This window comes from Helicoverpa zea, chromosome 20 (assembly GCF_022581195.2).
Source record: "Helicoverpa zea isolate HzStark_Cry1AcR chromosome 20, ilHelZeax1.1, whole genome shotgun sequence".
Classification (NCBI taxonomy): domain Eukaryota; kingdom Metazoa; phylum Arthropoda; class Insecta; order Lepidoptera; family Noctuidae; genus Helicoverpa; species Helicoverpa zea.
Window position 1 is genome coordinate 556,326 of NC_061471.1, and position 11,651 is coordinate 567,976.

Sequence of the window (11,651 nt, forward strand, 5' to 3'; positions counted from 1 at the left end):
TTTCGTTCCGAAATCAAAGATGATTATTTCAAGATTACCTACATATATCCAATCAGCTTAGAAAAGTTATTAAACAACCTCGATGATTTAAAAGTCATTTCATATTGTATAGAAAGATACAACACAGTTTAAAACAATTACATTATTCAAACATTATTAAAGAAAATATCAAATACATAATTTTTCCATTTATGGTTCAGAACGAAATGCTTTGTGATTTTTTTGATGTTTGTTTGACTTATTGACATTTGTTGTACATTTCAGTAATCTCGTTTGCGAATTCTTCATAGAATTCTTCCGCAAAACCATATTTTCGTCACCATATCAAAGCAAAAATATGTCTAGCCCAAAAATGCACAAAGAAACAATAGTAAGCACCCGTCCAGACCGCGAGATACGTAAAAAGGTGATAAAACCTGGCGACTACACCTTGGTTCCTTACGAAGATTCCCGCTGCAAAATCGTACTTACAGACGTTAAATGTACTAATGAGTTGGGAAATTGCGAGATTGAGCCAGTCAGCCGTGTATTCAGCCGTTCATTTGACGGTAACGTGTTGATTGGGGACTCTGATTCGTTTATAGACAAGGATTTTGAGCTGGTGCTGCAGCAGATGTGTTGTGGGGAGGTCTGTGAGGCTACCATGGTGTACAGGAACAAGGACGGGGCGCTGGTGAAGCAGATCTCGTGCCAGGTGGAACTGAAGGAGGTGACGGAGGAGCAACTGATCAGTGATTGGAGCTGGGAGAGGCTGTATGAAGCTGCGGTCCATCACAAGGTATATATATATGCAACTGTAGAGGAGCTAGGATTTTCAGATCATAATAGTACCATCTTACACTTAAATTTACCTGCACAAACTAAGAAAATTGCCTGGTCCGTAAAGAAAAGATTTTACAATCACACAAATATCTTAAAATTTAAATCGAAATTACAAGATATAAACTGGAATGAAATCATTATAACTGAAAAAGATATAAACAGTAATTATGAAGCTTTTAATAACATACTTATTAAAACACTGAATGAAACTATACCACTAAGAAAATTAAAGTTAAAACTAAAATATAAAAAATACTGGCTCACTGTAGGCATAAAAATATCGTGTAAAAATAAAAGACTATTAAAAATAATAACAACTAAAACAAAAAATCCTATACTGACAAAATATTATAAAAAATATGAAAAAACCTTAAAGAAAACAGTAACTACAGCAAAAAAATTACATTATAAAAATAAAATGACTAAATCTAACAACAAAGTAAAAACAATGTGGAGCATAATAAATGAACGTACAAATAAAAAAATACCAAGTGATAAATGCAACATAAACCTTCAAACGCATAATGGTGTAACCTCTGAACCTAAAGAAGTAGCAAACATATTTAATAATTTTTTTGCTTCTATCGGAGAAGCTAAGAAAAACCCAACTGACAAATTGAAAACAGCTACTTTAGTGAACACTACAGAGAATACAATCTTCCTCAGTCCAATAGATCCTTATGAGGTAAACAAATTACTTAAAAATTTAAAAAATAAAAAAAGTCACGGAATTGATGAATTACCGCCTACATTACTAAGAAAATGTGCAGATGAATTAACCTTACCATTTTATAAACTATTACACCAATCATTTGAAGAAGGTACATTTCCCAATCTCTTAAAAATAGCTCTTGTAAAACCTATTCACAAAAAGAATTCTAAAACCGACCCGAATAACTACCGCCCTATTGCCCTCTTACCGACAGCTTCTAAAATATTTGAAAAAGCGATGTGTAACAGAGTTTATGCGTTTTGTGAAAAATTCAATATATTTAATGACTGCCAAAACGGTTTCCGTAGAAACCGCTCCACTATTTTGGCTGTTTATAAATACATACAAAAAGCTCTTGACACCTTAAATGATAAAAAATACGCGATAGGACTTCTACTGGATATGACAAAAGCATACGACAAAGTGCAATTTGACATCTTATTAAAAAAACTTTATAATATAGGACTCCGTGGTAAATGTTATGACTGGTTCGTATCTTATTTAAAACACAGGGAACAAATAGTAGAAATAGAACATTACAATATTAACAAAAATGAAATAGAATTAATTAGATCTGATAAAAACCAAATCTCCGCGTCAATACCACAGGGAAGCGTAATAGGATGTTTCCTATTTTTAGTTTATATAAATGACCTTCCTAATAACATAAACGAGCCATGTGTTCTGTTCGCAGACGACATATCTATACTTACGTCGTGCGAAAATAACGCAAACATAAATGACAAATTAAATTCTATATTAGATACAACAATAAATTGGATGACAGATCATAACTTAGAAATTAACTTCAGCAAAACCAAAATAATTCCATTCTACCCTCGGCAAAAACTTCCCATAAATATTAACTTTACATTTAGAAATAATAAATTAGAAATAGTCGATACATTCACTCTACTAGGCCTAAACATTGACACACACATAAATTGGAAGTCACACGTCCAGAAAATAAGAGCAAAATTATCCAAATTTTCTTACGCCCTCCGCGAAATCAAAAAAACCACAGACCTCAAAACCGCACTAACAACATATTACGCATATGCTTACGCTTGGCTCAAATATGGTGTTATCCTATGGGGAAACAGTACAGACGCGCCCACGCTATTCACCCTACAATGAAGACACCGACAGTTGCAAACCTTACTTTCAGGAACTCAAAATCTTATCCCTACCCTGCCTCTATATATTTGAAATTTGTAAGTTCGTGCGTATGTACCCGGAATTCTTCACAAAAAGAGAGGACATACAAACAAAAATTTCTTTAAGGCATAAAAATAGGCTAAATTTACCAACGTCGCGTCTAAAAATGCACTCTGATAGTACTTTTGTCATGTCCATTAAAATATATAATAAACTACCGGAAAAAATAAGAAATTTAAATAAAAATACCATTTTTACCAATAAACTAAAAGATTTCCTTATACGCAAATGCTACTATAGTATAAACGAATATCTAAATGAGAAATAAAAACTATACACTATTACACATCTACATACATACTTATATAAACAAATAAAAAAAAAAAAAAATGTAAACCGTCCCATTAGAAAACCTAATAATTATATATATATATTAAAAAAAAAAAAAAAAAAAAAAAAAAAAACTTCAAACTACTAACTACATACTTAAATACTAGAATTTAAACACGCAGTGCTCTTCCTCCTCTCTCCTACTATTGATTGCTTGTGCCCGACAGGGTCCATAATTGTGACTAATATCTATAACCTACCAACAACCTGTAATACATTATGGTATGCAATAAAGAATTGAGAATTGAGAATTTAACGAAACTAATTACTTACGAATACAATTATGTGCGAAAGTGTGTACTTTGACAGAGAAGAATGTCAGAATCTTGCTCTAATTATTAAAAGTTTGAGTAATAACTATCTCCTTACCTTAATATTTTATTTACTTTGTTTTATTATCACTTTGCTTCTCTTAGCTTGCAAATGTATAAGTAGCTAATAGAATACTAATGAGTTTTTTTATTGTTGAATAGCAGGCTATTTTAGTAAAATTGCCAAAGCGAATGAAAGCAAGCAAATAATCAGATCTTATAGGACTGTTATTTATATACCTTCCTGCCAGTCTTAAAAGAATGAAAGTTCATTATACATATATCAGTAAATTGGCAAAACAATAATAAACCAAATTTAAGAAATTCACATTTACAGTAAAAATGTAGTATTTCCTCATCACTATCACAGGTTGGGAAAGCATGAGTTACAGAAAAACAATTATTTCATTGACTCCTTGAAGGTTGACTACCTTCTATTTTCATAAGAAAAGCTATAAAAAAGGAATGACCACAAGCCTTTTTAAGACTTGTGGTTATATGTTTAGAGTTTCAGATTTTCACTATTTTTTTGCATAAAATACATTTTTGCTAAAAAACACACTTAAGTAAACAAATAAGGTAAAAACTTCATGCTTATAAGTTTGTCCTTTTGTTACCATGGCATAAACTATTGTGAATATTGTGAAGGCTTAGTTAGATTAAGAGTTGTATTAATAAACAACATTATATTTTTGTCAGGAGCGTGGAGTAGACTTGATAAAGCAAGGTCGGACTGCTGATGCCTTCCGAAGGTTCAACAAGGCACTCAAGATGCTGATAGCTACTGAACCTCTGGACCCCAAGGTGGTTAGTGAGCAGGTGGTCAAGGATATGGTGGAACTTAAGGTAAAAAATATCAGCATATATTAAAACATTTTTTAGTCTTAATTAAAAAAACACTGATATCCAGCTGCATCCTATTAAAAGTGGAAGCTGACCCAAATATAGTTTAGGAGTAGATAATTTTTAAAATTTTAAATTCAAAATACTCTCATTAGATTTTGCTTTAAAAAATAAGTGGACAGAACACAACTTGAGCAAGACAACTAAAAACGCGTCAATTTTTTTTAAGCGCGGTAAGTGTAGTTCTCGACCAAACACGAAAACTACCAACATAAATATTACTCCTTGTCTACAGGTAAAACTATACAACAACTTAGCACATTGCCAGCTACAGTACGACGAGTATGAGGCCACACTAGAACTTTGCAACAAGGCACTTAAATTCGACCCGGTCAATATAAAGGCCCTTTACAGGAAGTGCTCGGCCCACTCCGGACTCCACATGTATGAGGATGCTTGGACAGACATACAGAGCGCTTTGAGAATAGACCCTAATGATAAAGCAGCTCAGTTGAAAGCAAACTCCTTGAAACCTAAAATAGAAAAAATAAACAAAGACTATACAACTGTCATTAAGAAAATGTTTGGTTAAAATGTCACTGGCCAGTGTTTGAAGGCTGTGTAGTGAAGAGGTTGATGCCAAAAAGGTTGAGTATGCCAGCTGGTCTATGGTTGCAGCTTTCGACGGTAAAGTAGAAGACAATGTGTTATTTCAAGCCATAATATAATAATTTACTCTCATTTGAAGAATACCATTCTAATTAATTACTTTAGAATACTCAAATGCAAATGCGAATTGAAATGGCGTTAATTGATAAACATATCTGTAGGTTTTATTCTTTATTAAAATATTATTTTCTTTATGGTAGCTCAAATATTTGTTAATTTACATTAATTATGGAGTATGAATTGTTTTGAAAAGAACGGTTGCACAGGGATGATAGATAAAATTGTATGTAGATATATCTCACTGAATGAATTTAAGAATGATGTCCTTAAGTTGGAGATATGGTGGAAAATGGCCGAATGATGACGCTTTGATTCTGTTTAGCACTGCTAAGGCTGTGTATCACTATCCTTTACTTAATTCAAGTTAAATTACTTTACAAAATATAAGCTTTCATGCACCTCACTTCACTTATTATAGGATCCCTTTAGATCCGATATTCCGCTTCCGCATCATGGTGTCTTTAAAGAAATAGCAATCTTATGTAAGTTGATATAAAGTTGAAAATAAGAAATCATCACTTATTACTAAGTTCAAATTTTATTTAAATTGCGACCTTATCTCAATGTGATAAGATTGATATTCCTAAAGTAGCCTACATATCATTCAAAAGTAAAATACAACCGTCCCGTTTTCTGTAGGTACCTAAATAAATTGACTAAGGTCGAGATAAATAAGAGCACCAAATTATTACCAATTAGGATACAATAATAAGGTTAGGTACAAATAATATTAGGATATTACTGATTCTGTGGAAATACAGAGACTATGCTGTAGATTTTTCATTTCACAAAAAAAATCAGGCGAGCCATTTTTGTATTATGTAGATTAATGTATATCTATTTGTGTATGCAGATTTATACACACATGCATGGCTTACCCGTTTTCGTGACATGAAAATCTATGCAGTAATCATTGTATTTTCAGCGTACAGCGTTTCACTTATGGGTGATTTTTATAACATTTCTAATTAATCATAGGACAAGCGGAAAACGGAATACTTTTGCGAGTCTGAAATTAGCTTTTGTCTGCTCCACCTAGAGTTTTTAGGAACAACATTTTCTACTGTTCAGTCAATCGGCTAATTTCAGACTTGCCTAATTATTTTCTATGCAATGTACCTATTAGCACATCTGTTAAGTAACTTTTTATTTATCTCGACCTGACATGAGCATATTTGTGTTAAAAAACACTTAAAATAATATTTTTTTTGTGTTAACACGGCAAAGTCGGTGCAAAACAGAATCAGTATAATATATGTGTTAGATTATGTCATATAAGCATTTTTCCAATCGACTTCCTAAATCAATCTTCTGACTTCCGTAGAATAATGCATTTAATTACAATTGAGAGCAAAAAAATCGGGACAGTCGGAAAATCTTTTCTGAATATAGACTAGGTACCTGTCTTAGTCATGAAGTCTGATACCAGTCTAACCAAGGGGTATTGGGTTGCCCCGGTAACTGGGTTGAGGGGGTCAGATAGGCAGTCGCTCCTTGTAAAGCACTGGAACTTAGCTACATCCTGTTAGACTGGAAGCCGACCCCAACATAGTTGGGAAAAAAGGCTCGGAGGATGATGACCTGTCTTGGCTATTTATTTTTATATACCAGTCTAAAATATGCATTGAGAACCTATTTGAATCAAACAAAACCATCAGTAAGACTGTTTGCTTTTAAATGTAATGCATTTTTGCACAGTCAATTAATTCTGATTTTCATTACTGTCCCGATTTCATTGCTTCCAAGCGTAATATGATATTACTGTGATGTCTGCGTGTCTATTTTTGAGATAACTTCTTAATATATAAGATTCTATTATCATAATAGACGTATCTATTGTAAATAGCTCGGGAAATATACTATTCTGGTATATGTAGAAACATTTCGTTTTATTTAAATTAAATCACAAATATAACTAATTCCAGTGGCAAACCATCCGTTGGCAGTTTTCTCGTGCATTATCCTCCAGATACATAGTTGTGTGATTGGGAATTCTGAAATCCGCCTGACGGCCTCTGACAATTTGTTACCTAGTTGCCACTAAGTTAAGGGCTGCCGATACGGGCGTTTACTCCTTACAAACGGGGATGAAATACCGCCAACTTCCAGACTTCAGTCTATTTTATAAAGGTTCCATTTGGCACGCCTGGAATTCGAACCCGAGGCCCCGTGCAGTCGCGCTTACGACCGTTAAACTATTATATAATCTGTGGTTATACCAAAAGGGACTAAAGAAAATCTGTCTTCTCTTGTGCTTTTAATCCCGGTAGGAGACGTAGTTTCCTCAAGATACAGGTGAAGCCAAGTGAAAATTTAGTTCTCTAAGACCGGCACACTAATTTAACATTGTTCTACATTATAACATACTCGTACACATAAAACTAAAACAATAAACACGAGTGCTCGCCTCACGGGCAGCGTGACGGCCAGTCGCGCGGAACGGTAGCGGATTCCCTTGTACACAGACGTTGCTATTGCAACCTGACATCATATGTACGTATGTAGTTTTTCTACTGACTGGTTAACGGGCTACGGTAAGTTGGTACTGATAAAAATGAAAATTGATGTAACAAAATCGAAAAAGTTAGACTTTGTAGATGTAAATCATTACGGTCAATTATTAGCTGAGAACTGTAGACACCTAATGATAAATCTGCCAGCGCTAGACGAAGTAGGCAATTATTGAGGTATTCGTGGTACTAGGTGGTAGGTACCTAAATAAAATGATTCACCTCATTTAACTCTTTTTGGTCCATATATTCAATGTTCAAAAACACCGTTGGCATTTTATGCGCCTACAGAGGATGTGGTGAGTGTCAGTTTTCAAAGAAGTATATATAAAAAAAAATCTTAAAAATCCACATAGGTAGGTACCTAACCGTTGAACCTGAAACATTGTAGCGCGCGTCAATAGGTGCTCCATTTAACTACTGGACTTAAGAAGTTAAGATTAAAAATAATCATTTAAGTAAATATATCATATACAGAATCAGATAGGTAGGCATGTAAGTTCCTATAACATAGACTTCTAGTAGTCTAGTGTACTGACATCTACCTATGTAATTCAAGATCATTGCCGTGGCCGTGAAATGAGACATGAATGATGAATGTTAAATTGGGAACAGAATGCTACGCATTTAATATTTGATATTTTAGTTTTTCTAAACAATGATGATTTAAAACTAGTTTTTTGAACAATGAGCTGCCTGAATTAAAGAGATATAAAACCTGTGTTCTAGGAGGCTGTATGTACCTATGTTGCCTTTAGCTGTTGCAAAAAGACCTTCAAATGAGGTTGTCCGCCCCATAGATGTAATATAATAAACAAGATTGCGCACGCTCGAAATATATGTTTACGAAATTGAACTCTATTCCAACGCAATAATGTACTAAATTTGTTGCATAATACACAGAGGCAAATCCGAGCCGAGAGGGATAGTTAGAACGGAGGCCGTTTGTCTCTTTCTAACACCTTGCCAGCATAAAAAAATGTTGTGATCAACAGTTTTGTCTTCCCAAAAAAACAATTGAATCACATATATTTTTATCTTATTTTAACAATTGTAAGTCAACAAATTAATAAAAATCGCATTAATAATTTATTATACGAATAAATTATTTATATAAATTATTATTCTTAAAACATAAACAACATTTTTTTTTTCTAGCGGTAACCCTGAACATTCTTGGCGCGTAATCAGCATTTGAAATTTTGTTTATATTTTTTGTATTAAATCAATTTAAACTATTTAAATGGTGAAAAAGTGTTGCGTTTATACTTGTAAAAGTGAATCCTATGGTGGTTGCAATATATCGTTCCACAGGTTAGCTAATAATAACATTTTCGTAAACCAAACAACTAGGGTGCCCATGAATTCTTGTAATGAGTGAAAATATGGGTGATGGATTTTAAAACTGTTGTACTATTGTTATAGCTTCCCAAAAAATGAAGAAAGGCGACATAAATGGCTCAGCAGTCTATATATGAAGTAGAAATACAAAAAAAACAGTCTTCACTTCGAATCTTCCTGCTTTTATACTGCTAATTCCCGCTAATTATTAAAAGCCTTTATAAGTATCTTAAGGTCACAAACTGCGTAAGTTAAAACTTCAATACCAATCTGCGTTTAATAATCTTAGCAAATTCGGATTTGTCTCACATAGCTTAATCTCATAGTCACCCTATTAGAAAGGGACAGACAGCCTCCGTACTAACTGTTTCACTCGGCTCGTTTTTTGGGTTTATATGCGCAGTCCTGTTTACTAATATTATGTCTATGGTCCGCCCACGACCCATAATCAGTGACAGATTTTTTGTACCTAGAAGAAAAATAGAACACTCATAGCAATAATGCAACGCACACGTCCTACAAAAAACTAAAAAGGGCTCGATTATTGTCTTACAAAAAGTCGGACGTAGGTACTTGACAAACTAGTCAGTCATTTCAGTAATCGAACCCGCAAACCTCGGACCAAGCCCTTCGTGTGTTCGTAACTAAAAGCGTCAAAACAACATCCAAAATAAGCCACGCCCTTGACACAGCAGCCGTCAGCCGATCGGCTCTCGTCCACCTCGTACATCGTATGACATCACTTCGCGGCAATGGACTCTCTGACATCATAACAGCGGCCATCTTGCGTAAAAATGCAGAAAACTCACGCGTTTCCGCGCCAAGAAAACTGACAGTTTTTGGTAAAATGTTCCTTGTAAACTCTAATAAGTAAATAAAGCATGTGATTTATGATCGGTTTTTAAACACCTTCATCGGTGGTTTATCTGTTGTTTTCTCGCAAAATTAAAGTAGGATAAAGGTACTCAGAAAATTGAAAAAAAATCCTCGATCAAGTACGATAGCTGTGATGCATTATTGTAATCCACAATTTTCCGGCTGCAGGTTTTTGACTTGACCGTGACTTGCATTGTAATTACAAGCTTTTATTATTACAAGCTTTTTACAAGCTTTTATTATTACAAGCTTTTTACAAGCTTTTATTTAACTTGCAATGTATGTATGTATGTATGTATGTAACTATGTGTGTTCGGGTGGAATTTTACAACTCAATTTTAAGGCACTTGCCCTCAACCGATTGAGCTGAAATTTTGCATACATGTTTAGTTTGGATGACAATGCATGTTAAGCTATGTGACGTCATCCTAAATCCAACATGGCTAAATATACAAGATGGCGGACTTCTTATTTTTAGGGTACCTATACAATATGGGTATCAAATGAAAGGGATTGACAAATAAAACACATTGCACTTTACGAAATAAAAATCCTAGATGGCCACCGCTACAAAATGGTGAATAACCAATTTTTTTCAATCCCATCCATATGGGTATCCAATGACAGGGCTTGACAAGTAGAATAAAGTGCACTTTACCAAATCAAAATCTAAGATGACCGCCGTTATAGAATTTAGACTTAGGAACTTACCAGGTGAAAATTAAAAAGTATAAAATAAATTGAGGTAAAAAAATCTTTAAAAACAAGCTTTTATTTAAATGCACTAAAAAGAAAATAATAAACTTTTACTGTAACTTTACTGTCAACTTATAACGACATTTCAAAAACATATTTGACACAATTTATATGTTTTAAAAGCTTATCGCGAGATTTAAGTACTCGTATTTACTTTCTTAGTAAAATCGCGACAAGATTTTAAAACATATAAATTGTGTCAAATATGTTTTTGAAATATCGTTATAAGTTGACAGTAAAAGTTTATTATTTTCTTTTTAGTGCATTTAAATAAAAGCTTGTTTTTAAAGATTTTTTTACCTCAATTTTTATTTTATAAGTAGAAATTACTGGCTGACGACTCAACCGCATGATAATTTCTACCGAGCTCGTCTTGCTAGCTTTTAGGCTTAAAACTGTGTGCAATATAAGACATAGGTACTGATAAGAAAGTAAGAAACTGCGTGGTACATGCAAATAAGAAAGTCTTTGTTGCAATATTGTGAATTAGGTATCTTTAAAAAGGCCAGAGGCTATCAATAATATAAAAATTATGGTAATTAAATGGGTACCTATTTAAAATATGATAAGGTGAAGTTATGAAAATAGTGCATAGAAATCTATAGTAATATTATAAAGCTGGAGAGTTTGTTGGTTTGTTTGCTTGGATGCGCTAATCTCAGGAATTACTGCAGGCTGTTTGACCGGGTGCGCGGCGCAGTTTTTGGGCGAAGCCGCGTGCGGAAATTAATTATAGGTACTGCAAATATATTCTTTCTTCAATCCTGGTGCAAAATGGTGAGACGGAGCGACGATGTGTAAAAGTTTTTAAACTAAAGTTTCGTAGGAAACGCTGAAGACCGGGAAATACGTATGGTCTAGGTCGCACTGGACCATGATCAATCTCGAAAAGAGCTAAATAATTCTTGGAAAATCACTGATCAATAAATAATGTGCAAACCACTCAGCACGTCTAGGGTATTTTGTAGTGAAGAAGATAAAAATTATCACCAGTAACAGGTCAATAAAAATTATCCTCCTTTGGTCAAAAGCTCAACTGATTGGGAATGCTCGGAATACCCATTTGCCATTATCCTTATAAACTGCGATAGTGACAGGAAAACAGGAAAAATATTCTGAGAATTATTCTGGAGTTTACGATTTGTTGCAAATGGGCCTTCTGTGGCTGTCCATTTATTTGAGCGCGCCTACTCACCGCGCGCC

The 11,651-nt window shown here is 33.9% G+C and overlaps 1 protein-coding gene across 1 annotated transcript; it reads left to right on the top strand.

Moving 5' to 3' along the window:
* The first annotated feature begins 260 nt into the window (after nucleotides 1-260).
* On the top strand, nucleotides 261-6,845 carry LOC124640068 (70 kDa peptidyl-prolyl isomerase-like). Its single transcript, XM_047177671.1, has 3 exons — nucleotides 261-778; nucleotides 4,093-4,239; nucleotides 4,532-6,845. Exons 1-3 carry the CDS (start codon nucleotides 338-340, stop codon nucleotides 4,826-4,828), a joined length of 885 nt encoding a protein of 294 aa, XP_047033627.1. The 5' UTR covers nucleotides 261-337; the 3' UTR covers nucleotides 4,829-6,845.
* Nucleotides 6,846-11,651: the final 4,806 nt, after the last annotated feature.